Source organism: Columba livia, chromosome 8, assembly GCF_036013475.1.
Source record: "Columba livia isolate bColLiv1 breed racing homer chromosome 8, bColLiv1.pat.W.v2, whole genome shotgun sequence".
Taxonomy (NCBI): Eukaryota; Metazoa; Chordata; class Aves; order Columbiformes; family Columbidae; genus Columba; species Columba livia.
In genome coordinates, this window is record NC_088609.1 from 26,716,911 (window position 1) to 26,744,690 (window position 27,780).

General features: G+C 45.0%; 3 protein-coding genes across 3 annotated transcripts in view; 2 read left to right on the forward strand and 1 right to left on the reverse strand.

Annotated features, from left to right (window-relative positions):
- The window catches only part of ZNHIT6 (zinc finger HIT-type containing 6), a 31,858-nt gene extending 24,276 nt beyond the window's left edge, over positions 1 to 7,582 (forward strand). Inside the window, exons 9-10 of the mRNA XM_065072652.1 lie at positions 3,058 to 3,182; positions 6,655 to 7,582. Coding sequence (XP_064928724.1) covers positions 3,058 to 3,182; positions 6,655 to 6,740 — 211 coding nt within the window. The 3' untranslated portion in view covers positions 6,741 to 7,582. The remainder of the gene's footprint in view (positions 1 to 3,057; positions 3,183 to 6,654) is intronic.
- Positions 7,583 to 16,078: 8,496 nt separating this feature from the next.
- Positions 16,079 to 18,600, reverse strand: CCN1 (cellular communication network factor 1). The gene is made up of 5 exons (XM_065072648.1): positions 18,462 to 18,600; positions 18,151 to 18,367; positions 17,460 to 17,807; positions 17,117 to 17,319; positions 16,079 to 17,007 (listed from the first exon to the last, which is right to left on the reverse strand). Exons 1-5 carry the CDS (start codon positions 18,519 to 18,521, stop codon positions 16,708 to 16,710), a joined length of 1,128 nt encoding a protein of 375 aa, XP_064928720.1. The 5' UTR covers positions 18,522 to 18,600; the 3' UTR covers positions 16,079 to 16,707.
- A 1,024-nt stretch (positions 18,601 to 19,624) lies between these two features.
- DDAH1 (dimethylarginine dimethylaminohydrolase 1) overlaps positions 19,625 to 27,780 on the forward strand; it is a 98,045-nt gene continuing 89,889 nt past the window's right edge. The window contains exon 1 of the mRNA XM_065072650.1: positions 19,625 to 20,211. Within this exon, the coding sequence (XP_064928722.1) occupies positions 20,203 to 20,211 (9 nt within the window). The 5' untranslated portion in view covers positions 19,625 to 20,202. The remainder of the gene's footprint in view (positions 20,212 to 27,780) is intronic.

Genomic DNA, 27,780 nt, shown 5'->3' on the forward strand with positions numbered 1-27,780 from the left:
TAAATGAAGTCGTCTTGTTAAGAAGAAATCCAGGCCTATTTCTTGCTTCGTGACACGGACATAAAGCCTTGCCTGGGGAAAGAAAATCATCCGGAAAGTGTATTATTGGATGGCGGGTGTTGGGCAAGGAGGCTGAGGGAAAGAGAGGAAGGGAGAGACAAAATGTGGGAAATAAATACCAGGGAGGAAAGAAGATGGAGAGAGAAGGTGCAAAAAGGAGTCCCGCTGAATGCAGGGGCTGGGAACCGTAGTGCAGATGTTTGTATGAACTGGGCAGCGGGAGAAAAGAGGGAACAGGGAGGGTCTGAAAGAGAGATGTGAAGATGGGATGTTAAGGCACTGGTTCTGTCAGCTCATTTGGAGCCAGGCTTATCTTCAAATCCATCCTGTCGTGTGGGGCTGGAAGGGGCTTGTTTAGGATGACAGCCTCAGGTAAGTTTGTTCCTGCCCTGAAGCGTGGAAGAGTCTGAGTTAAAGGACGGACTTACACTGGTTGTCATTCATTTAGTGGGTTGTCACTTGAAATACACAGTGAAGGAAGGGCCTGAAGAAGGTTGTGGCTTGTTATGGGTTCTTAGTGAGCGGTCCATGCAGTCTTAGTGATACAGGACAAGTAAGTAAAACTGGTGATAAAAGAATATCTGGTAATATCTGATGACCAGGTTCCCCCTGCTCTGACTCCTGCCTATGGTAGGACCATTTCCCTGCAAATACATAGCAGGACCTGTGGTCCAGTGGTACCCTATGTACTCGGCTCATCCTGGTGAAGTTACAAGACTTGTAAGAATGCCATCTCATTTTTCTCCAAACAAGTCCGGCCTTTTCTTAAGTAAAAATTGAAATTGTGTGCGTATATAGGTGTCCGGAAAAGCCTTACAAGGCAGTTTTATTTTGCCCATAGGTCTTTGTTGTTCACCCTCTGGTGTATGACTTTGTTCTAGTTCTGGGATAAAATTGGGAAGGTTTTTATCGTGACAAAGTCTTTCAGAGAGAACTTGAAAAATCAGTCTTGCTCCGGAGCCGTCCTGTATTAGACTTTGGAACTGAGTGACAAGCATTAGTTTTCTTTTGAGATCTTTTAAGCATGCACAGTCAAGGAAGAGGTTGGCAGGTGGATTAGCAGAAAACCTCAACTTGCTCTTGTGTATAAAGTAGGGAATGTGTTAGACTGAGGTCTTTTGGATAGCACAGACAATAACAGCAAAGTTTAAGAAAGAGAAGCATTAAGCTTCTTTGTTGTATTCCCCCTGGAGTTTACAGCCTGCATTGTGCACTAAAAATTTAGATGTTTTCTCTGTCACTGTCTACCAATAAAAATTACTTTAAAACAAAAAAAGATAAAGCTCCGACTCGGTGATCTAACACTTCAGTAATTTACTATCATAAAATAGTTTAAAGTACAAATGTTTTATCTTATGCCAAGCTGGACGCTAAAGATGTTTTGTCTAAAACATGAGATAATGGAAAGTGTATTGTGGCATGTGAATTACTTTAGCCTTTTGGTGGTAAATGTTTGCTTAACCAGAAAAGAATGTGTTGAGGTCCCTGCCAAAGAAAAGGTATTGCCATACTTTGCATTTAGAGTACTGTAAATAAAGCAGTAAATATGTTTCTGTTCATGTGTGCTAATCCCCAAGTTATGAATGCATTCATTCAGTAAGAAATGTAATATACTGTTATCCCTTTTAAAGGGTTTCACTAAGAAGAGGTCATAATTAGTTTGGGTTGAGAGAAACATGAAACCAAATATTTTTGTGATGATTGAAGTTGAATATGAGAGAGAAATAACTTTTGCTCAAACTAAGTTTCCCTTAAATCCCAAGAACTCAAATCCTGTTTTACCTTCGATATTCTTCTCGTGTGCTGACTCCTCTGATGTACTGTTCTTAATCACGCATTACTGTAAATCATAAAGGATATAATATCCTTCACCCATCCAGTGTTGTTTTTGGCAAAAGAAAACCCAACTGCATAATATGTTAATGATCAGAGAAGGTGGAGCAGCTGTGGGAAATACTCCACTTATTGCCCACAGTGTATTTTGGGTTTGAACTTCATTTGCCTTTAACTGATACAATAGCTTAGTAGTAATTTAATAATGCTGATTACAGAAAGAATTGCATAACTCAGATTGCAGTGTAATAATATCAGAGCATCTGCTGGATGCCGCAGTTACAGCAAGTGGGAGCAACAGGGTTTCTCTTACAGAGGGCTTTGAAATACCTCTTCCTTTCCCCAAAATCTCGCGTCCCAGTTTCCAGTGAGAGAGTTGGGAGACGGTACTACAGTTCTAGGAAATAATTGTGGAGAAGATGCTCAGTGTACTTGTTACCACTGTGGCATCATTTGTGACCATACCTGGGAAAGGGCTGTGCGACCACTTGGTGTGGCTCTTCAGCACACACCTGGGGGGTTCTACGGGGAGTTCCTTGCAGGTGCTGCTGGAAGCAGAGACTTGCATAGGCATAAACGGGGATATTCTGCCAGCTTTTAGAGATTATTGCCCTAGTGTTTTGTGTATCAGAGCCCTTACTGCTACAAAAGCAGAGCTGTAAGTGCTTCTGATATGCCTTTGCTGTACTGGTTGCTCAGACATGCCTTTTATTTCATCTTCCCAGTATTTTACTGATAATTCATAAGCAAATGTGATCGATAAGGTACACTACTAACTGTGTAAATTAAACCTGTAGTGCTAAAGCCCATAAATAGAATATTTTATTTTATTTCTTTTTTAAATTTTGGTAAATATATCCATTTTGATAACTCTATGTCCATATCCAGTTTTGGTAAAGATATTCATTAAGATCTCATAAATCATTTCAGCCCTTATAGAAATCTGACTTTGATTCTCCCCTTGTTCTTATGCTCTTGATGTTAGGAGGGTTTAAAGAAATTATGTAGTTGGATATATAATTTGAATCATAAAATAGTTACTCTGAACATTATATAATCTGAAAATCCTGTGACTTGCCAGAAGCCTTCCCTCCCTGCTGCCCAAATGTACATTATGTCCCTAGTAGTATTAAAATCCAAATAAACTTCCCTGTTATTTTTAAGGTACAATGAACTAGATGCCAGTAGAAGCCTCCTAGACAATTTGAAAGGCAAAGTAATAATTGAGTATCCAACGTTATTTGTGGTCTTGAAAACATTGAAGAAAGACATGGTGGTTCTTGGCCAAGGTAAGCATATATTTATTTCCTGTTATGCTACACGTACGTATTTTAGTTAAATAAACAATAATTAAGCATACACCTATTAATAATGCCAGGAATGTGCAGTATGTTTTGTATTTGCCTCTCAATAGAGAAGATAGCTATAAAAAAAGCTGTTAGGAAAGCTCAGTCTTAAAACTGGTGGCTGATGGCTTACATCCATAAGCTGTATAGGGTGTGTTTTTCCTAACGTTTACTGGTGCTTGATTCTTTTTTCTATGTATTTACCAACTAAGGTTAAAAAAAAAAACAAAACACATATACCAAAAAAACAGCAACACAAACAAACAAACAAAACCAACCCCAACTCTTCAGACTTGTGCTAAATTTTGTATGTAGCAAAGTTTGACAGAGTTGGTTATTTCTAAAAAGTCAAGCTGTCTGGGGAAAATAAGTTTTAAGTAAGCCTGCTGATCATACAGAGGATCATTCTGTGTTATTTCCTCACGTAACTCCTAGCATTGGACAAACAGTTTTGAACTACAGGATAATTATTAGAAATCATAATCACAAAGGAGCATTTTGAGTGGCTTAAAAGCACAATATTACCTTTCGAAAAGTACTTAGTTGAAGGAAAACTTCCATCTTGGAGTTAACCTAGAGGAGAGTCCAGGTCTTGCAGGAATTTGTATTTTAGTTTTGAAGTTTGTTTCCATCTTTCTCCCCAGCTTCAGGTCCCAGCTTTGCTTTCTGCAGCTGCTCCCCTATAGGGAATTGGTTCTCTTGACTCTTAGTCACCCAACTAGTCATCATAGTTACCAAATTCCATACTTTTCAGCGATGACCAGTCTGTGACATTTACAGATTTCTGAGGAAAAGCTTTGAAATGTGTTTGAAATGGCTATTTACCTGCGGCAACTCAAGAACTTGTGAGAGGAGACACGAGGCGGGGGTTGAGCTGGGGTCCTGTCTGAGCAGCGAGTCCAGGGCTGTTCACCCAAGGAGTGCACACACGTGCACTCGAGTACAAGGAAACCAGGTGCTTTCAGTTTGTCCGTTGTAGAAGCAAGTCCCTTGCTTCTCAGTAGTTAGCTCTACCGCTGTGATTTACATGTCAGGAGAGAATTACAGTTGATTGACTCATAAACTTAAGCTGGATATGGTGGTTGTCGTTGCCTCCTGAGCTAGTAGGGAGGGTGTCCTTTTAAGGGTATAGATTCAAATAAATGTTAATTGAACAACTGTATTTTTGAGGTCGTGCTGCTGCAGCAACGAGCTGATTCTGTAAAAGGTGGAGAAGGGCAGAGGGAAGGGAGAGCCCGTAACACCTGGAGAAGTGCCGGTGGCTCTGTCACAGGGCAGGCACCTTCTCTGCTGCAGGGATCGCTCAGTTTGCAGTCATCCCTGAAGCTGCTAGTCAGGGGACACCAGCAGCTAGTTCAGCTTTGGGGAACCATTCATTTTCTTAATCTCTCTTTACATGGGGTGCATAGCTCCCTGTTGAGGTGCCTTAGACATAACCAAGCAAAAGACTATAGCTAATGGCAAAAAAAACATTATTTTCACAACTTTCGCTATATTTTATTTTTGTACCTCTTAGTTAATGTATTAACACTTCAGCCTCAGGATTGGCTTGGACCCTCTGTTCTTGGAGCTTTTTCTGTTCAGAGTGGAAGCCTGGCACGGTAACTCCGGATTCTTTCAGGAAAAGTGTATTCAGAACATGAATATAAAAATAAGAGGGCTTTTTTGCTGCTACTGCATGTGAAGATAAAATACCACTTTTGTTGAAGTGTGGCACAGTCATTGTACTCTTCTTTTGTGTGTCCTCCTTAAAGGGAAAAAACAGTATTCCCTGCTGTGATTTAAGTTACAGCTCCCGAAGACTGGGGGAGAGCTAGAGCTGGACACCTTCAAAGAGAGAATGCTAGAATTTATTGAGGACAAAGCCTGTTTCTCCTGTCCTTGTTCTTAGAAATGGCTGAAGTATCTTGGCTGAATTTTCCAAAAAATAGGGAAAATAAGGATTGAGGAAGGAAACTGGGCACTGAAAAACTTAAAGCTAGAGTTTAAATTTTACATTATAAGTAAAGTGCAGACAGTTTTATGGTGGGAGGAACTGGGCAATGCTATCAACACTATAAAAATATGTTCTTTTTGAGTGAAGACAACCTATAATTCCTGTTAAATAACATTTACTGTAACAGACTATACTGAAGCTAAAATTTGTCTGTTGAACTTCACCGTGAGTCAGAAGATTGCCACATTCTTTTATGTGATGTTTTGATGCTTGACTTGCTTATAGCAAAAACTACAGGTGCTCTGATTCAGCATACAGGGTCAGTCATGGCTGAAGATAGTTGGGGATTATAGCAGCTTTCACAGGACTTAGGGGCAAAAACAATCCTTACTTTGTGCATTACTCAGTACATATCTGGCATATAAATGTTAATTGATTATACACTAGATTTAATGTAGACAAAATGTGACCTCTGATGTTTCTGGGTGAAATGCTTCTATTTTCTTGAACAAATTCCATTGAAACTGTACAGGTGCACACTGTGTCCTATGTATTATCCGTGTTTGCCAGCTGTAGAACTTATCTTGACAAGACAGTAACTGTACTGTCTCAGCTCCCATTCAAGTAACGCTTCCTTAATGAAGCATCTGACACTAAATGCTCCAAAGCTTCTTTAAGTTCATAGTTGGATCAAATACTGAAAATAAAAATGAGAGCAGAGTGTGAATCATGCGGCTGCTTTGCCGGAGTTTATTTTTGTGCTGCTTGAGTGCCACTGACCGATGGCACTTGGTGACCTCACCACAAGGTGACCGGGGTCAGTGCTTGTTAAGAGAGGAGTTTTGGGGTGTGAGGCTGAGGACCAATTTGGGATGCGAGTGTTTTGGGACGCAATAGCAGGCCACAACAGTCATGTCCAAGGCTGCACAAGTTATGGTGCAGCCTTAGCTCATGGATTTTTGCAGCTTAATACCATCTTTGTGATGCTGGAACATATGGAAGGAGTACACTGGTGCATCATCTTGATTTTCCATTCCTGTTTAGAATTTCTCAGCAGTTCCCCATCTTAACTGAAATCCTGATAAAAGTGTAAATGATTTATAATTCATCACAGTTGTGATATGTGTGTAGCAACCCAGAAAACAACATTTAAATCAAAGAAGCCAAGAGAAGGGCTTGAAATTCTCAGTGGATGAGGAGGAAGAGTGTGGGATAAATACTCTGCTTACCTACTTGACTGAAAGACCAAGATGTGAAAACTGAAAGAAATCCTTAACATTGTCTTGCTTTGTCCTTCAACAACGAGGTCCTACCCAGGGCTTTATCCCGTGGTATGAAACAGGTTATGTGAAATAGCTATTCTCAAGAAAAGTGTAATTAAAAGGAAAAGAAAAAAGGAAACTACTTCTATTTGGTGAGCAAACAACATTGCTGAAACTAATTGCTGCTTTGTTTTTTCTTTGTGTCCTACACCCTCAGATGCCACTGAACCTGCAGAGAACTCAGACGGTGAAAGTTCATCGCTTTCATCTGTGGAAGAAGGGGAAATTCGAGACACTTTATGACGGTTCTTTGAGAGAAGGGGGTGGAATGAGTCTTTTATATATCTTTAAAAAAATTAATTAAATGTTTTTTTATACAGCTGAGTTGTCAGAGGTTTGGTTTGGCTTTCTTCAGTATAGGCAGCACTTCCAAAACTGCCTGCCTATTTTTTGATTTAGGAATGCAAATTTAGGGACATGAACAAAGAGATGGGGAATTCCTGGTTCCAGAAAAAGCTGATATTCTCGTTTAATTGCACCCTTTTGTCCATATATCTTTAATAAGTCAGATTAACCCAAATTTAAAGTTTCCAACTTAGTTTCAACAATACTTTTTTCCTTTAACAGCTCAGTGTCTGATTACTGAGTTTAAACATCTGATCACGTATCTGTATTTGTGTGTGGACTTGAGTATTAACGCTTAAGCTTGCTAAAAAAACTACTGTTGTTTCATTAGAATAATTTTCTTGGAGGGTATTTGTCATGCAGAGCTGCTGCAAATGATCCTTAGTTTTGACTTTAATCTTCTGTGGTGACATTTTGGGTGCCTGGTGCAATACGTTTTATTTTCTTGGTTTCATCTTGTTTGATGTGTTAAGGACAGGTCAAACCACGTTTTAGGATGACATGTTGCTGTTACATTTAGTCTTCTACTCTGATCTTCTAAACTGGCATGGGTTTTAAAATGAATAGAAATAGATACATAGAGTGTCGCTAGTGCTATTATACTGGACTTCTAAACAATGCTGATGTTATGCATCTTATATTACTAGTTTACCCACTGAAGCCAAGCTTTGTAAATATTGACTGGAATATCAACTAAATTTACCTATATAGAAACAAATAAACCTTAAAAAATAAATAAAGTCCTCTACTGTATCATCTGCTGACCATAGAAATCTGATATTTGCTTCTGAGAAGATTTCTAGATCCCGGAGCACTGATCACCGTACCTGAATCCCCGTGTCCGTGGGTCTGGGAGAGGAGCAGATCAGTGTGGGACCAGCTGCAAACCCACACCAGGGACTTCGCAGGAATCAGCACGGGCATTTGGGGTTAGTTTGCACAGGTCTAGCTCAGTCAGCAGCCATGAAGTCTTAAGGACATGATCACTTTGTAAACAGCTCTGTGAGGTTGTTGCTGCCATCGTTGTCGCCCAGTTTCTCTCCTGCTTGAGACTGGCACCCTTGTGACAAAAGTTGCTCAGGTGGGCTGCACGCTGGACTGCCATGAAGGTGGATTTTCGGTCCTAAGTGTTCTTCCTGCCAGTGCGGACGTTATGGGTGGAAAGACAACAGAGAGTGATGAAGGAACTTGTTGAGGTAACAGGAGGCTGTGCCAGCAATTGGGAGAGGGCTTGGGCTTCCGCGCTCTCAGCTGCTTGGTTCCTTGCCACTTGTGCTGCGTGGTGAGGAGTTTTGGGATGCTCAGTGTTTTAGAAGCTACTTTTTTCACACCTTTGCATACAAATCATCATTTAAAATTGTTCACCGTGACATCTAGCTATTGAAGTTTGGAAAGAGCGTCAGACCGTTGTAGTCACATACTAGTTTTTCTCACGGCGGTATCGCGTGGCTTTTCCCTTGTGTGTTTTGCAACCCCTTGTAAAACAGGGAAGCTTTTCTTCTTGCCTGGCAGTAGCCACCTGTGCTCTATTTTCTTTTTTAGTCATTGTTGGTCCTCTGCCCACCTCTTTTTTCAATGTTTGTTTTTTTAACCCTTTTTAAAGGACCGGGATTCTGAGCTGTAGGTGCTGCTTTCATATTTTTTCAGTTCAGTGAGAGTGAATAAGCTTTTCCTAATCAGTGATTACTGCACGCTGACTTGGTAGCCACAAACCAGTCTTGAACCCATTCATAACAACACGAAAAAAAGAGCAGAACAGCAAAACTGCCACAGTTCATTTGCCAGAAAATGTTTCATCTGGAGTAAAAGCGTGGCATTTCTGTGGAGATTCATGGCACACAGTGGAAATTAGAGTGCTGCAAATACTGCTGTTGATCTGCATGTGTGTGTGATTAGTCTTTGGCTGAGGAACACAGATTTGTAATTTGCGTTACTTTCCTGCATTCTTGGACGTTTTCAGTAATTGTATGAAAGGCTTTGCCTGTGTTTCTTTTCTCCTATAAATCTAGTTTAAGCTTCCTTCTGAGTCAAATGCAACCGTATTTTGTTTTTAAATGAAGATGCTGTTAAGCCTACCCTTCAGATTTAAATCTTTTCCTACCTTAAAGAAGGCTTTAAAAAAATTATTAAGGAGCATTCCCATGGTGGTTGCTAGACCTGAAATTTCCTAAACAAAGCTGGGAATCATTTTAAGAATTCAATCAAATTGAGAATAAAAGGTCTTGCTGGCATTTGCCATCCATTCCCAGGTTCCTGTTTACCTATTTTTATTTGATTTTGATAATGGTTACACTAGTTTGAGCAGTGGTGATTTATCAAATGTAAGCCAAGATGAAATTTGAATGTTTCTATTCAGTTTTGCTAAACTTTTTCAATTATTGTTCAGAAAAATGAATCAAAATGATGGTCTCTGGCTGAAAGCACAGCCTTATGGATGGCAGGTGACTAGTGCAGGTCCTGCAACAGTGGTAAGTCTTCGTAATAATAATGTTACTGATTTAATCAAAGTTTATGGATTCCTTGGCTAGGCAGATGGTTTTTAACACTTTCATAGGCAGTTAGGGGAAGTTTTTAATTCCTTTCTGAGTGACTTACAGAAGGAGCATCTTGTAATAAGAGCGAAAATGCATCCTTAAAAGCTGTATTTTTAAATTCCTGGTCAAGCGCTTGCAATTCAAGGCATGGAACTCAGGCTGCCTGGAAGACTTCATTTTGAAGCGTACTATTTGAAGCCCATTTTGAAAGCATACTATTATAATCATATTACACGAGGATCCCTACAGGACTCTGCTTTGATTCAGCACAGATGATGTCTGTGAATGAAAACTCTGTGATGCTGTTTTAATTGTCATCATTCAGCACCAGCTTGCGTTGAGTGCTTGATTTTATGCCTACTACACTTACTCATTTATTTTCCTCTGTAAACTACTTGTCGCAGAAGGAACAAGATATTTGTGTGTAGCATTGTTATGGCATTTCTTTCAATGTTCAGACCTTCCAGGTTTCACACCTGAACCCTCACAGCGTGCTTGAGCTGAAGGACCATCAGCTTACAAAGCAAAGAGTGAAGGCTCTTGTCCTGAGTGAACAAGCTACTTGAGAAAATTAAAAGCTTAATGAAGTCATCCCTTTCACAAGCCATAAAGGACAAAAATAGAGCATAGCTAAGCACATAGCAATAGCTGAGAGGTAGGACTGAGTCAGCCATATGAGAGAACTTGGTTCTTTTCCTTTTTTGTATAACTTCCTGGGGGTATGAGGCATAAGTTATTGAGTTGTCATGGGTAAACAACGTTACACCCCCTGTCAGAGTAACAGCTGAGTTTTGAAAGAACACATCTGGATTCTGGGTTTTACCGTATTTATCATCACATTAGGAACTGTTGATCTGTAGGGGAAAAGAGGGTCATGCTGTACAATATGGGGTTGGCGCTAGGTCTTGGAGACACACAGGGCCCGTTTTTGGCACTCCAGTCGAACAGTGCAGTTTGACTTTGCGTTGGGACTAAAACTGTTTACTGTGAAGAACAGGCACTCCGGTCTAAAATAGCACATAACTTCCCAAGTTCACTGTGGTGCTGATAGCATGTCCCATGTACGTGTTGTGTGTAAGCAGAGCTGTGATGCGGACCCTGCCCTACCAGATACGGCTGTTCTCTATTGACATCTGTAGGAACCAGGAATGTATAACACCTCAAGGGCAGGCTTTCACCGAGTAAATATACAGCTGTGATGATGTAACTTCAGACCCTGTTTGGTCACAAACATTTCATTCTGCTTTCTGAAGTCCCACGCTCTTTTCCTGAAAACACTTACTCTTCCTCCCTCCAAAGGAAAAAATATCTTGAATTTGTGTTTATGTTGTTGCTATGACATTCATTTAAACTGTATGCAGATGCAAGTTGTGTTAATAAGAGAAAAAAAAAATCAACTGTGTACTTGAGTGAACAAAGTTTACCCTGTGTTTGTATTAAAATGTTGCTATGGTAGTGCATATGGTTTTATTTGGTGGAAATCTGTGGTGAAATAGAAGGAAATCACGTGCATGCAAGACAAACAAGAAATGGCAGCAAAACCAACTTGAAATGAATAGTGAAACTGAAAGGGAAGTTGCAGATGACATGTAAAAGCAGGAAAAAACAAGGATAGTTGTTTTGCTGCCTGTCTGTGGTCTGATAACACAGATGTGTTCCTTCTGTGTCCTGCTGGGTCTCGGTGACCTGTTGGATGGTGGCTTAGCTCTAATGATACTTTTGTTGCGAGAACTTCTTTCCCGCATTGGCTCTGTGCATGGTAACATTTTTTTGTTTTGGAAGCAAAGCTCCACTAGCTTGGCCTGATTTCACCACTAACTTTTCCTGTTGAAAAGCATTTCCAGGCTATCTTACTGCAGTCGGCTTTTTGGCAGGAAAAATCAATAGAGCGATAAAATATGGAAAGCCCCTAAAGCCTTGCCTACCTTTTGGGTAAGGGGAAGTCTTTTAGAACTTACTGGCTCCTGCTAGTGATAAAACAGTGGATAATGTTTTCTTAACTGGCACTCGTATTTATTTAATCCTTTTGCATTAGGCTTGGTTTTGCATCAGTTACATCAGTACTGCTGTTTGTGGGGTGGCGTGACACATCAGAACGGGTTAAAAATAAACTGCCATAGAAGCAGGGATAGAAATCAGAAGGGAGAGGGAGTCCTGATTTAGAGAATAACCACACTGGGAGCTGGCTGGTTCCTGCATGATCCCAGATGTTGAAGAAAGCAAAAGCGTTTTTAAAATCACAATGCCGCTTTCTTCTATCGTCCCAGTTCTGCCTCAAGGAGGAGGAAGAAGTGGCTGTGAAAGCTGCTGTTGCCTTTCCACTCCTTGCTGCCAGCTTTTCTACTGAATTGCATTGTAGCTCCAGAACTTGTCAATTTTGCCAAGAGTGCCAACAGGGAGTAGAGATAAGCCCAAGTGAGGCAAAAATGAAGCTGGTGGATGAGGTATGGATAGTCAGGAAAAAGAGCACACAGGAGCGGTGTTAAAAGCTTGCCTGACAGGTCCCCATCACTTTCATATCTGAACTCTCAGTGATGTCTCTGTGTTGACCTTTTTTTCCCCATCCTTTACTTTCAGCTGTGCTTTGGCATCCATGTAGGTTTTAATGGGCTTGTTCCCCTACAGCACAAGTATCTGCTTCTGCAGAGTAAAATGTATTGTCCTAAGTTCTCGTTAACAGACTTGCTGGTTTTACAGCTGTGATGTCCTGATGTCTGATTTTGTCGAATTCATGAACTAATTAGGATCTAACCTGGTTGGTTTGAGATGCCAAGGGAAATCAGCACCTTCAGAGAGGCTGGTGTCTTTGACTCCAGCTTCTTTGGGGTTCTTATGATCTGGTGTTCAACCCGTGCTCTCAGACTATTGCTGGACTACACTGCAAGCTTTTTAACTGATATTTGTAATGGAGTCCATTCTTAGTGAAACTGCATTCATCATGAGGTTAAGCTGTCAGTGTATGTGTCCTAGCTAGATTCCCATCTGAGCACATCTGTGCACCCTACCTTTAAATTTCTTCTGTCTAGTAAATGAAAACCTTACAAAACGTTGTGTAATCTTTTCCTCCTGGGCAGTTGCTACATTCCATCCCGTAAGTACTTGTACTTCAAGACAGATGACGTTGCTTATGTGAATGGTGCCTTTGGGTCTTTCAGATCTTCTCCACTATAAATTGTGTATGTTGAAGTCATAGCTCTCTAGCTTTTCAGGGCAGGGGGGAGTCATAGTATACTGGATACCATCTATTCAGTTTCTTGGTGTTTGATCTTTACATTACCTTATTGTATCATTTTGTTCGGTCATTACCTTATTGTATCATTTTGTTGGTTCAAGTCTTCTTCTATGGGATTTGTATTTCCTAGACACCAAGTCTCACTGCAGGTCCATGCAGTTCAGTTGTTCATGGGTTGAAATGTGCTTATAGTTACCTCCAAAGCTAGTTGTGTGTTACTGCTTTCACTGTGGCACCTCTGCATGTCTGTGTGCTGTTTTATATGTGGCTATGTCATGTGGAGAAAAAAATGTGAAGATGAAAACAGGGACATGTCTACATGAAAAAATAGGCTTGAGCTGCAGAGCCTTCCCTTGCTGCGTGCTGAGCGCTCTGGGCGCTGCATGGAAATAGTCCCACTGATTAAACAGGAGTAAACTAAAACGTGCATGTGTATTGAAGTGCTTTTCTGCAGGATCAGTGCAGGAGGGCGAGCATCTGGCAAGAGCAAGCCGCTGGTGCAACGCTTCTGACTGCTTCCATGTAGGTGGGTAGGTTGGACTTGCTGCCCTGAATGTCTGTCCGCTGCACGCTTTCTTGTTTCAGTCTGCAGGACCTGTGGGGCATTTGTGCAGCTTTGACGGTAGGTGAGCACTGCAGCTCCTCCCGCAGCAATCCCACTGCTCTGCGCTGTCTCTGCCCACTCCTGCCCAGCCCACCGGCTTCCCCCCAGTAGCGGGGAGATGGGCCCAGTTCCCAGAAGGTGCCCGCTGGAGGGTCGGGCAGCCCGGGGGGACTGCTTTGCTGTGGGTTCCGCAGTGATTTGTATATGGAAAATAGAGGTACTCATGGCTCAGCTCAGTGAGGGTTAATTAACAGCTTGGCTGTCCCAGTGCCAGTGAGTTGTTGGCTATTCCTCCATCTGCTGCTTGTTCAGGAGAGTGAGCTAGCAGCATCCCGATGGAGAGGGTGTAATGTAATCGTGGAAGTCTGTTCTCTGTCTGCTCCTGCTTTGAAGTTGTTTCCTGTGCTGCAACACCTAGGAAATCAGAACCTTTGTCTTCACTCCGTTGTCTTCATCGGTAGGGACGATTTTATATGTAATCCTGATGTTATAGTCATTTCTACCATCACACCCTTGGAAATGAGCGCGTTGAATACAAGACCACACATTCCTTCAGCCCTGAAACTGTAGTTCTACAAATGCTCCTTTTGGCGGCAGCACCAGATCCAGCAAATGCCCCACATCACCCCGCTCCATCCTGGGGTGACCCCACCGCTCAGTACAGCTGGGAAAGGGGGGGCCTACGTGACAAAACTGAGCTTAAAAATAACTGGCGAAAGGATGAGGGGCAGGCAGGAGAGGGGATTTGATATTTTAGGTTTTGACCAAGAAGTAAAGTTATAGTTGTGCTCATTAACCTTACTTGTAAGCCCTGCTGATTGCACTTAAAGGAACCTGTGCTTTTATGTTTTCATGCCTAGTATTTAGTTTAGTTTTTGTGCTGGAACAACAAAGAGTATTAAGATTTCAAAGCAGGTGCAAAGATGTTACACAAAAAACAGCAGTGATTCCTTTTACAGTATTGTGAACTGTGGGTTTTAATAGTTCTGCCATGAGACTGTGAAATGCAAAAGGTGAAGAGAGGCCTGTATGGTGATGATCAGTTGGTGTGAGACCCCAGCTCTGGAAGACTTGCAGTTCATTGTAGTGGGGTTCATTCCCACTCTTTATAGCAGGATAATTTCATTTAGTATATTTTACTCCTTATGTTTGCGTGATCTGCTCCCACAGCCCCTATTCTCCCAACAGTACATTTTTCCAGTGAGCAGATGACAGAACTACCCCTCTACTTTATGGAACATGGAAAGCCCAAAGTGCAGGTTGTAAAATCCAGGGCCTGGCTGGAACCACGCTTGAGGCAGGAGTTGGACGGGCCACTTTTGTTTGTATATGGTGTACGTGTCACAGGCACGTAGTCTATGTGTAGTCACGCATATATGTAATTTTCAGGGAACTGTTACTTACGTTGGTTTGGAGATGGGTGTCATTCAAGTGTAAGTGACAGCGGGGATGGCGAGGAAGGCACGTGCAGCCGCGGTGTGTCTGTGAGCTGCCTGTTCTGCTCCTCTTCCTCTCTCCATGCAGTAACCCAATGTGTAAACCTGATGATTCTCAGTGAGCAGCTGAGGCAGTGACGTGTTCAGTGCTAGATGTAAGTAGAAGCCAAACAAAAGCGCTTCACTGCGTTTTACACTTTTACTGTCAACAAATATTGTACAGACAAGTTTAGATACAGCTGAGACTGGTGGCCAGGTGGTGAATTCCAAAACAGCTCAAGTTTTGAATGCCTGCAGGGAGAGAACTTGACTGAGCAGAAGAGAGATGTTTGTAATTTCTCAGGCAAAGCATTAGCTGCCAAAGATGAGCTTCCGAGATATTTGGCCATTTATTATATTGAAATATTTACGTCTAGTAAAAAGTTGACTCTTAACCACTTCTGCATCTGTGTGACACTAGATGACACCCCTTCACAATTTTAAAAACCTCAAAAATCAGACTCTTTTTTTATGAGAAGTAGCTTTCTTACTAAAGGCTACGGGGAGGATATTTTGCTGGAGAACTAACCAGTGACAAGGACAAAGAAAGAAAACACACCCTGTTGCAGGTTTCCTTTTACTCTAACCTGCAGTGCAGCTTTATGCTAACCAGCATAGTACAGATGTTTAATGCCACTTTCTCACGTGCTCCCCTAGTTCATTTTCTTACTGTGTGCCAGCTATTTATCTTAACAGCTCCCTTGGTTTGCCAAGTGTCATCTGTGTCCCATAGGATAAAGTGTAATTACATATTTAAAAAGTGGTGAGGGGAGGTGAGGAAAAGAGTGGCTGCTTTGCCTTTTATGCCATTGGAGAAGTACTTGAAATTCCTCACATTCTTCTCCTGTTAACAGTATGTTTACTTTTCATCGCTGGCTTATTAGGATTAACAAAAGTCATTGCTTCAAGCTCATTTAATTTGAATTTAGTGAAAGCAAACTACCTCCTGCAGACTGTAGGACACATTCTTCTGCCACAGAAATGTATTAATTTGCAAAAAGCAGCCACCAAAAAACATGAGACCTGATGACCACTTCCACCCCAGCGTTCAATATCACAGTGTGTGTACAGCATTCTAATGAGGTACCTTATGTTACACATTCCAGGACGGTTTGAATAATCTGACAGTCTAATTAACATTTCAGTCTCTCTATCAACCATTGGCTTTCAATGCCAAGAAGCTTTTCCTGTAGATACTTTCTAGAGCATGGGGTTGTAGACTGCATGCACCACTTCAAAACATCATTTACCCGAAGAATTAGACCCAGCTTTCTGTTTCATTGCTGCTTTTGTAGTAGAGCTTCATTTTCAGAATTCACACTTTTCACCCAATACAGCAAATGCAAGAGCTTTTAAGTCTGTTGCTTATCAGAATGCTCTACTAAGAGTAATTAGGTAAATATTTCTTTATTAAATGATTAATTCCATAAATAAATTCTTTTAATTCATTGAATATAAAATTAAAATCATTTACAACTTATTCCAGTATTACAGGGGTTGGAAGGGGTAAAAAAAAACAAAACACAAAAAGCTACACTTTGATAAATAAAATACTCAGCTTTAAAACAACTGATTTCTGTTTGCCATTAAACTACAGTTGGTACATAATAGCTGCCACTGTGAACACCCCACAAGTGCCCACCTCAGGAAGGAATGTAACTTCCAACTTGGTTGGGAAAGGGTGGGAGAGGATGGAGGGAGGGGGAGAAAGCAGAGTGTTAAATCGAACAGGATAGAAAAAAGTTTTCACAACGGGAACAAACATTTATCTGATCACTTACAAACAGAAAACAGTATATAATTAGATAAGGTGCTCCAAAAAGAAGCAGTAAAGTTGCTCCAGTATTATGAAGCTTTAAGTATGCTTAAATCTCTGTTGCATTAGTGTCCAGTTGCACAGTGCACTCTCATAACATCTTGATGTTGCCCTCAAATGGGCAAGGCACCATTTCCATCAGAGGTCCTTTCTCCATGGCTGGTTACTTCAAAATTCTGTTTAGCATCCCACCCTCAACACAACTTAGTCCCTAAATTTGTGAATGTCATTGACTAGTCTGTAGTAGGGATACGCTTCACTCGCGTGCGGACAGTTGTAGTTGCAGCGGCAGGACTGGATCATCATGACGCTCTTGGTGAAGGTTTCTCCATCGTCACAGCGGAACCTGATCTTGACAGTCCTGGTCTGCAGGGGCGTACAGCACCTGCCATCCACGCAGGAGCCACAGTACTTGGGGCGGTACTTCTTCACACTGGAACATCCAGCATAAGTAAACTTCACTGGGGATGGGGACTTCTTCGTCTTTGTACATTTTTTTCCTTTCTGTAAAGGAGAGGTGATCATATCATTAGCAAGAGATTCTTCTCCAGCCTTTACCCTCTACCCGAAGCAGTTCGCAAAGAAGAGGAGCACCATAAGAGCCTGTATTTACCTTTAGGGAGGCATAGCTAGGCTGGCCACATGGCCTCACTTCACATATCCTGGTCTCTTTGATGAGCTTGCAGTCAGGATTGTCATTGGTGACCCTCGTGGAGATGCCAGTTCCACATGTCTTTGAGCACTGGGACCAGGAGGTTGTTTGCACAATGCATTTGGGATTCTCAAAAGCTCGGCTTTGTGGCTCAGATCCAAACACTGGAAAAGAAAAGGAGGGCTTAGCCTAACTACATCCTATCATTGGGTTTTCTCTCTTTCCATGAGGGTTTAAGGAGTTGTATAGCCATCTTCCCACCACCTCCTCCCCCTAACTGTCACACAGATTAGCCCATACTCACCAGGTAGCATTTTCAGGCCTCCTTTCACAATGGCAATTAGCTCATTGTTCCTGGTTAGTTCACCTTCGGAATCATCCAGACCAAACTCTTTGCTGAAGAAGCCTTCCAGCTCATCCAGCGCATCCTTGTTTTCATCACAGACCCACTCTTCGCAGCACTGCCCGGGGACTTTGACCAGCCTGGGGCTGGAACAGCCCAGGTTAGGAAGAGAGAGCTCCTGCGGGCAGAGCGGGATGCAGCCCACAGCTCCATCTATGCACGTACACTGGTGTTTACAGTTCGGCTGGAAGCTTTCGCCGTTCTGGTAGATTTTGGAGTTATACTCACACGGTCTGCCTTCGGACTGTGCTGCAGAAGTTAACAGAGAGGGAAAGGAGGGAGTCAGCGGTGGGAATCGCTGGTTCAAGCACAGGTATTTGCTGGTCTGTTAAATTCAATTTACGGTGGAGCTCCCTACAACCCCCCGGAGACACGGGGCCAGAACAATAACTTAGTCAGGAATCACTTTTCCTTATGTGCGTTTAGCGGAGCCCAGACATACTGAATCGCATTCCAGACTGCTGAAGTCATGTGCCTTTCTGCCAAGCTACCAACAACAAAGCATAACCATACATGGACTCGAAATTACTAAACTTCGGCACTACGGGGACCGGGGTTTTCTCCCGGGGGAGGCGGAGGACCGGCCGCTTACCTCTGCAGATGCCCTTGAGCGCGGAGGGGCTGGCGCCGAAGTTGCACTCCAGTCCCTTGGTGTGGTCGCAGGGCTGCGTCCGACTGCAGTCCTCGTTCAGCTGCTTGGCGCAGACCTTGCAGCAGCCGCAGCCGTCCGGCACCAGCCCCACGCCCGGGGCGCACTGCGGCACGGCCGCCGGGCACTGGCACACGGCGGGGCAGGGCGAGCCCAGAGCCTGCGGAGCGGAGCAGAGCGGCGGTCGGTGAGCGCAGGGAGCGGAGCGGAGCCCCCGGCCGCCCACCCCCTGCGGGCAGAGCCGCGGCACTTACCAGGCGCGCCAGGCAGAGGAGAGCGGCCGCCAGAGCGGAGCGGGTGCCCGCGGAGCCCATGTTCAGTGCGGGGCGGGAGCGGCGAGCGCAGCGGGGCCGGCGCGGTCTGAGGCAGCGGCGGGCGCGACCGCCTTATATGGGGCGCGGGGCCGCCGCGTGCGCCGCGGCGCTGACGTCGCGCGTTCCGGGCCGCGGCCGCATCCAGCGCTCGCGGCATCCCAGGAATGCGGCTGGCGCGCGCGGCCGCCCCGCCCCGCCCCGTCCCGTCTCCCGGCACCGCGGCCGCTGGCGGAGCTGGAGCTGGAGCTGGAGCTGGAGCTGGAGCTGGAGCTGCCGCGGGGGGTCCCCCCGCCCCGCCGGGCCAGCGCGGGGGGCGGGAGGTGCCGGCGTGGGACCGGCTCCTCCCGCGGGGCGCACGCCCGGGGCGCGCCCGAGCGCACCGAGGCTTTTCCCCGCCACGCGGGGTGCTTTCCCCGCTATCCCTGCAGGCGCACCGGAACACGAGGATGTTAGAACAAGGAGCTTTCCGCATGCGGCGCTGTGCCGGTGCGAGCCGTGCAGGAGCTGGCCCCGGCCCCCGCCGCGCCCGCACACCTGCGCTGCCGGCACCAACGGAGATGCACATCTGTCCCCCCCGCACCGAACTGGGGCCCCGCGTGTCGTACTCGTGACACTTTGGGCAAACAACCCGGCGGTACCCGGGAGTCTGCCGCTGCTGCTGTTCGAGGGAGAAACGAAACGTTTCAGGTGGCCGCAGAGCCCAGGAGCCCGGCGAGGCCCGGGGTGCACCGAGGTGCCCACTTTTCAGGCCAGGAATGAAATCGCAGGAAATCCCGGGCCCTGCAGCAAACAGCCCTCTGTCGTCCTGTTTCTCACTGGGTTTAGTGTCCCTCGCTCAAGTTGGGGATCCTCGAATAGCATTTCGTTTTTTAAGTTTAAGATTTGGGGTTGAGGAGAAGAGTTAAAGCTTCTGTTGTGGCGTCTTTTCTTTTCATGGCTCTAAGTATTTCCAGATGGGGATTTAGACACCAGACGTAACAGTATTTCCATATTTGGTATAGCAGTAGCCTGCATTTTTCACATTTTTCTGCTCTGTTATCCAACCACAAAGCATTCTTGACAGCTTCAGATGTTGTTAAATATAGCCTTAACTTCTGTTCCCAGGGCAGGAAATTCTTTGGAATTCCTGTTTTTCACGCAATCTGTCTATCATGATTTAGGAGAATTGTGCTGGAGGAGCCAACTGGCGTTATACTGCAGTTTGCTCCTTTATTGAAAAAAGCCCAGCAGTTGAGTCTGCTACCCAACGGCGTTACAATAAGTCCCCATTCCAGGGATTTTTCTTTGCAAATGAGATTATTGTTCCTAACACAAGTTTGGGGTTTTTTTCGGTCGCCTTCAAGGCTGGAAGGTGGAGAAGCAGATTCAGAGGAGATGCGAAACTTTGCAAAAAACCCTCCAAAGCTCATGAAAAGCAGAGAGGGGAGGGGGCGAGGGAGACAGTAGAGAGGGAGGGGATGCGAAGAGGAGGGGGATGTGATTAACCTGTCTGCGTAGCATTTCCATACAGTAAGTGTCTGTGCGCTGCTCGTAAAGGATGGGCATTTAGGGAGGGGACGCGGCAGCAGCCCAGCTGCTCGGAGGAGCGAAGCCCAGACGTCTCGTCGCCTGCCCGGTGCCACAGCCGAAAGGGTTACTACAGAAAGGACCGTTTCACGGGGATTGAGTGGGGACTGTGCACATGGCTGCGGTAAGTGCTGCTCCCGGCGCTGCTCCCTCTGCGCAGGGGCCGGGGGTCGCATCTGCGTGTGCACCCCTGTGTGTGCGCGTTGTTTTGTGTTGTGTTTTAATAGCAGCAGGAATAATAAGGCAGCCTTGTTGGACCTTGCCGGGGCCGCAGAAAAGGGGGTTTGTTGTTGTCTTGAAAGCTCTGCTCCTGGCCGCGGCTGGGGCCGGCGGAGTGCGGCGGGGGGACGCGGCTGCGGGGCGGGCGGCACCGAAGGGGCGCACACAGAGGGGCCCTGTCTGTCCTGGGCCGGGCCGGGCCGGCTGGCAGCGGCAGCCTGGAGCCTCGCGGCGGACTTCCCAAAAACATGCACCGGTTTGCTTCACCCCTCCAGCGTGCACCTTCTCTGAGCGGCTCCCGCCCCGGGGCCTGAGCGGGGCTGATGTGGCCGCACATCCTTGTCCACCGTCCCGCAAAGACCCGCGCGGCTCCGCGCAGCACGGGAGGAGCGGCACCGGCAGCCCTGGACGGGACGGTGCGGGACGGGACGGGACGGGACGGTGCGGCCGCTCCCTGCAGGGCGATGCCGTGGCCCCGGGGATGGAGGCGGTGCGGTGGGCATCCCCGTCGGAGGGGACATCGGTGGTGCTCCCGGCCCGGGCACCGGCCCCATCCTCCTGCTCCTCCAGGGATGTCCCCGCGGCGGCGGCTGTGCGGGGCAGATGGGCCCGTGTCCCAACACTGCTCCCTCCTGCTGGCGGTGGCCAGGCCCATGCCCAGGCCAGGCCTGATGGAGGGTCCCCATTTTCGGGGTTTTTTTTGTTGTTGTCGTTTTTTGTTCTCTCCCACCCACAATTTATTATCTCTGTGTTTTTATTCAAATAAATTAGATTGATGTTTTGCTTTGTGGTGGTTTTGTGGTTCAAGAAAGACGATGGAGTGAAAGCTGCAGGCCCTCTTTGCCCAGAATTTGCTCTTCAGAAGGCAGCAGTGGTTTTCTTCATCACTTGTATACCCTGAAATTTGACCAGAAGGGACAATAGCTGAAAGGGAAATTTAGTCTTTAGTTACATGCAGCTATCTTCTGAGACTGCCAGCATATACCATTTAGTGCCATTTCTGACGACACGAGGTATTTTATGTGGCCATTAAGAACTGGACAGAGACCACCAGCAAATGTAAATGGTTGCCAATAATGGTAGTAACAACTTTCCATCCCTACTGATTTGGCTGAGCCCCAGCTGATGACGAGGAGGAGCGAGGCTTGGTCCTGTTTCCAGACTCCAAGCTAGCTGGTATGCCAGGCTTCCCTTGGCTTTGTAGGTGTATGGTTTTTTCTATGGTATTTTGGTTTTAAAACTCTAACGATGGTTTTTAGATGGAGAGTCTGACTGGTACTTTTTTTCCCAGGATGACTCTATACACAGCAGCATTGTGTTTAGGTGGAACAGCTTTGTGATTCAACACATATTGATAAATGAAGATATTTTAAAATTTTTAAAGATTTTGAAAAAGGAGAAGCTAGAACACCAATGCATGGTTAAAATTGGCCAGTTCTGCTTTTCAGGGATTTATGCAAACACTTGTTTATTGAATTACATCTAATTTAAGCACACGCACCAAGCATTTTGCTTTGATCTATGACTTTCACAACATTCAGCAAATGCCACAGGAAAAGTCAGTGAATAGTGCCTTTTCTCACTTGGTTTTGTGTCTTACCACACATTCACACAACTCTGATGAGAAACTGTAACCGAACCTACATTTGCTCAAAAAAAGGTCACTCCAAAAGCTTTGAAGCACCTTTTAACAAACCTGTCCTGAATTTCAAGTAGTTGACAACCCTTGAGATGGGTTGAATTTCTCTGGAGTTCAGGCTAGACTGTGACCCTTTCATAGGCTTTCCCTGCACATGTTTCCCTGTCGCAAACCGTGACCCAGTGTTTACCTTCCAGACTGTGTCTACATCTCCTGTATGTACATCAGGAAACAGGAAAAAGTTTGGAATATCTTCCATTTTGAGATTTAGTGTAGCATACTGTTCCAGACCTTTGTTGTCTAAGTGAACTGGGTAATACTCCCTGCTTCACGTCATGAAGAGTATTTTACAGTCTCATCAATTTTTGTGTCGTAGGCAATTGCTATTTGTCAGGTAAAGTCTGCTGGGAGCTTGGTTAATGCAAAGCAGGAATTTGAAATGGTTGGCTTATGCAGCAGGTATTACAGATTTATGGCCTATACATACAGGCCTGTGTCTCTCCAGGGAAAGGACTTTCCAGAGAAACAAACCACAAAAAAAATAACGGAATGGTTTGTCATCCCTTTGCCCAGTGTCAGTTTTCTGTGGCCATGCATGGGGAGAGCTGAGCAGCGTACAATGCAGTAGGATGGAGGCTCCTCTGGGTGCCGGTGCTCCCACTGACAGTAAGTATCCAGCACTGAACCAGAGCACACCAGAGGTTTGCAACCTGTGGATTCTGGGGAAAGATCTTACTAAACCCAGCATCCAGCCCTTTTTTGAACTGTGTTTAGTTTCCTCTTTCTCATACTCTTTTTCCTCTGCCCATCCTTTGCTGTGTGTTTCTTCCGTCTCTCCTCATCTTTCTTCTCCATTTCCCTGTTCCAGTCTTTTTCCCTGTGGCCTTTCCTCCTCTCATGTTTACCTACCTTGGGCTGGGCCTCTCCCGCAGCCCCTGCCAGGCCGCCAGTTCCTGCCGCACTAAATCAGTGCTCCCGGAGTCAATGGCTCCTCTCAGTCACTCGCAGGAGGTGCAAATCCAGTGGGGCACATTAAGCATAGCAACACGCAGGCGGATCAGCCGAGTAGCCAGAAGGCTTCAGCAACTAAAATTCAAGTGTGTTCAGTTTTGTTGTTTGTTTGTTTGTTTTTTTTCTTTGATTTGCTCAGAGTTTATGCTGAATTCTTTGACTATGGCATTTCCTATTTGTTTTCTTCCTCTTCCCTTCTACCCTCCTTTTAGCTGTGCTCATGCCTGACAGTTTTTATATAGTCTGTGCCTTGCCTGTGATTTCTAGTATTTGGGAGGGGAGGTGTTCTGCAGTATCTGTGCACCGAGAGTCAATTTGCCTTGTAGGTGCGTTGTGTTTTCCTCTGGCTGCTGTCAAGGTGTTGCAGAGGTTCCTGTTGTGTGAAGGGAGCAGGGGACTTGTGAGCCTCCTAACTCTTCAGGGAAACAGCAGGAAAATTTGCAGTAGTATTCAGTTGTGCTCATTGCTGCTACTGCAGTGTGTGCCCTGCACTGCTATACAAATATACCTTACACGGGTGTAAGGGGCATAGCAGCATACCAGAAGCAAGAAGCACCCCTGCTGAGGGTTGGTGTGTTCCTGTTGAACCACTGATTGGGAGTAGCTGCTGCAGAGCTTGCTCACCCCACGCTGGATGCAGAAATGGAAAGCAATGACAGCCAGCTCCTGCCTGCCTCCTCCTGCCCAGTCAGAGACTCAAACTACCTTTGTCACTGTCATTCAAGGATCTGGCATTAACTTCATTTTAGTACCAGCCACTACCATTTCCTCAGTGAGACAGGTGGATTACGTGATATGCATTCACCTGCATTCATCCGTGTGTACTTCCACACTACGCTACATTCAGAAGATGCAATTTCTATCAGACACATCCCGATAGCTGAAGTTTGCAATGAGAAGATTGTTATAGGCTTTGGTTCTGCACGCCACACACACATGAAAAATCAGGTAGTCCTAGCTAGCACCTGGCTGCACATGGATTTCTTAGTCACCTCTATTGTTTTCATCCCATGCAGTGGTGTAGTTTGCAAATGACAGCAAAACAGCCTGAAATCTCTTCATATATTCTAGAAAAACAACAAAAAAATCACATCTATGTCTTCTGAGTTTTGTCAAGGAGGCTCAGGTGTCAGAAGCACACAGGTTCTTTCCCAGCACCAGCTAAGATGAAGGTCTCAGACAGGCATCCCATCCCAGAGTGTTAATCATCCCAAATGACCTCACTAGCAACTCCTTCTTGACTTTAAACTTTGGTCCTCAGAGTGCAACATTTCCCATTGGAGCAATGTGTGCAAACTGACAGCTGTTTAGGTGCAATGAGCAAGCTCAAAATAAAGTTGCTCATGATCGTAAGGAGTTACTGGAGGCAGCTGAACCTGACTGCAATCAGTTGGGTTGTGCCTGAGAAACCCTTGATCAAAGCACAGTTCCAGGCTGGGCTCTGTAGTGCTTTTCAGCTGCTGTCTACCTCAGCCTGCAGCTTCACTGCACCTTGGAGAGAGCTGCCTCCTGCTTCTACCTGTGTTGCAGAACTGCATGCCCCAGAATATGCTCTCGTTGGTATGTTCAAGTTTAATTGTTTGTTTTCTTTTTCTACATTTGAAATACATGGTGGATGCTTCTTTCTCCAAAGCTGTTTTGTTTCATTACAGTTAATAATTATGGCTATGTTTCCTTAAGGTTAGTCCGTGTCAAAGCCAGGGGAACCCTCTGCCTTCTTTCTGATGCTTTTGCTCCCTCCCTGCTCTTTGTGACCCAATGGAACAGTCTCTTGTTGCTGGTACATGGACATGTCAAAGACTTGCTCAGCCTTTGGTTTTAAGAACACATTTTTATAGCTATTTTATCGGAAAAAAATTAAAGAGTATCAGTTAATATTTTTTTTCCTTTTCGTGTAAACAGAAGGGGAGGCCTGATCCGGCAGGATGCTGAACGTGCTTTGCCACACAGTGATTCTGTCGCTTCCCAGGCTAGCTGCTGGAAATGTCACAGGATTAATTTCAGAATCCCCTGAGGTGCCTGTTGGCTTTGTCCAGAATCATTACTCATTCTCTGCTACATACACAAGCTTATTAAAACACAGTGAGACCTGAGTTGTGTTTGCTGTGTTACTGTTTATTTCCATTCTGTTCCATCTGGGCTCTTACCCTTTGCATACCAATATGTTATGTGAGCACCTTGCAGTGGCAGCTAGCCTGTGTTCTTCCCTCATGCATGCTGACATGAAGTAAGCAATGCAAGGACGCCAGCCACAACCTCCTCCAGGGCTACCCTGCTGCTGGTTACTTGTGCTGTTCTTTGGCTTGTGCTGCCTCTAGCTCCTAGTCTGTGATAGTGTAGTGAAAAAATCAACAGCAGACAAAAAGTAGACACGATGTCATCCTTGCAGATAGGGAGGACTTGCAGGCAGCCAACAGATCATGCTTGTGGAGATGAAGTTATGATCCAAGAATGCGCAAATAGCTTTTCATCCCAGTCTTATGTGCCTGTGATTAGGAAGAAGTGCTAAGCCATCTCTAGACTTGATTAGCATCCGAATCTGAAAGGTGTCTTGTGCTGTGGAGCTGGCTAGGGTGACTTTTATAGGGGATTAAAGAAAAAACTGTGTGAGTAGAATCTCTTCCTCGCCTTATCTCTGCTGGGGGCTAAAATAAAACTGGAAGGAGCTGGCTGGCGAGAGCTGGGGGGCTGCTCTGTGAAAGGGTCCTGGCACGAGCTTCAGCCAGGACTGAGGAGCCCATGGCTTGTGCAGCCCTGCTGGGAGAAGGACATCTCCGAGCCAGGCAGCCCCTCTGCTGCCGCTCTTTGCCCAGGGTCTGGTGGGCTCAGGAGGGTGAAGGGTTACCAGCGGCTATCAGTAAACCACTTTGCAGAGCCCTTTTGAGCATTGCATTAATATATATCTTCCTGTTGTTGTACAGAAATTGTGACTCCTAATGTCAGTGTTGAGATGAAAGCAGCAGCTCTTTTGCATGGAGCAAGCTTTAAAAGCTAGCTGTCATGTTAATCATAAAAGAAAACTAGTGCTGGATGGCAGCTGTTTACTTTCAGAGAAGTTGGTCTTTGTGTTGTTATTCTTTTTACTCTTTGCACTTGTCTGTATCATTTTGTACACAGCAAATGAGGTATCTGTCACTGTCTTCTCTTACTGCCTAAGCTGGGGCCTGCTTCTCAACCTCCCCATGACCTCAACTTTAAGACTTACAGGTTAATTTGGGATCAGAGCACAAAAATGAGAGATAGGATGGGTCTTTCAGGTGAGCTATGTGTGATAAGCTGATAATGAGTTTAATCAGTTGTGAGAGGAGAATCTCTGGTTTCAAAGAGTGGGTTTTTCAGGAGGTACCCATATAATGCTTAACAGTGCCGTGCCAAAATAAAAATCATTGATTAAATGTGCGCCTTACTTCTGCTGCTAATAGCGCTTCTAGATTATACAGGCTAAAACCAGTAAATATTTAAGGTACAGGTTTACTTTTCCTGGTTTATAGAGAGCTCGGTGGGGCTGACAGAGCAGTGAGACAGATGTGTTTATAGCCAGCTCCCCGGCGGGTACAATGCTGCAGTGTTTGGCCTGCAAGCACCGTGGGGGCACGCTTAAAAAAATAAGTGTTCCATTTACATTGAGGGGAAAAAAAATCCTGGGAATGTTTCTATTAATATTAGCTGGTGTAAAACCCCAAATTCTACATTTTGGGCCTTATATATTTCAAAAGTGGAGAACTAGCTGGTGGTTGGTTGAGGATGGGTAAGAAGTGTATCCTCATTTGTTTAGCCAGTGAAAGCGATGCTCAAGACAGCAGTTCTTCTTGCAGGAGAGGAAGGTTGTTGCTGAAATGCCCCTGATGAAGGTCAGGTGTGAAATAAAGGGTTCAGGGGTGAGCGTCAAACCCTGTGCATGGGGATGCCTGGGTGGATGGGTGCACAGGCCAGGGCATGGTGCCAGTGACTGTCCACGGGCTAGGAGCTGGGGTGCAGGACCAAAGCTGAGAGCCTGGACACTGTCAGTGGGCACATTTCTGAAAGGTGAGAGGGATCAGATGCTGTGGGGAAAGCAAAATGTGCAGAGCTCTCCCCACATAGTAAGATGCACACATTTCCCACACTGGCAAGATACTGATGGTGATTGTGGGGAAATCCACTTCGACATTCAGGGGGAATTTTTACATATCAGCTTTCATCTTGGCTGAGGCCTTACCTGAGCACTAGCTTCTGATCTTGATTTATACTGATGTCAAATCTGATCTGGTCAAAATTAATGGCATTAATTAATTAGCACACATTAATTAACTGAAACAACTGACATTGGAGTGTCTGGAGAGCTCCCAAGGAATGAGTGGCTACATCCGCCTCTCTCTCTGATTTTCTCAGAATTTATCCTTGGCTGAGAAGCTGAGTTTGTTTTGATAATCTGATTAAACAGCTGGCAGCTCTTTAACTCTTGAATAAAAAAAGATTAACTTTTAAAAAGGGATTCTTGCACTGACTAACTTCTCAGGAAAGTTTTCTGTAGAAAAAAAGTATGGTTAGGAAGAAGTTGTCTGTGTTAGGGCTGGTTGAGCACTCTGTTATTCAATACAGCCATAAATATATAAAACGTAATGGTCTTCCCAGCGTGTGAATAAAGCTAGGAGTCCTGGTGAAGTTGTTTTGCTTTCCCACCAGCTTTACCTGCAGAAGGACATCTTTCCTCAGCTGCAGGTGACCTGCCACCCTGGTGACACAAGGGGACAGGGTCATCCCATTGGTACCTGCTCAGCACAGGAGAGCATAGTCTTGGTAGAAGCATCTCGGCACATCTCCTTTCAGGAACCTCCCAGCACG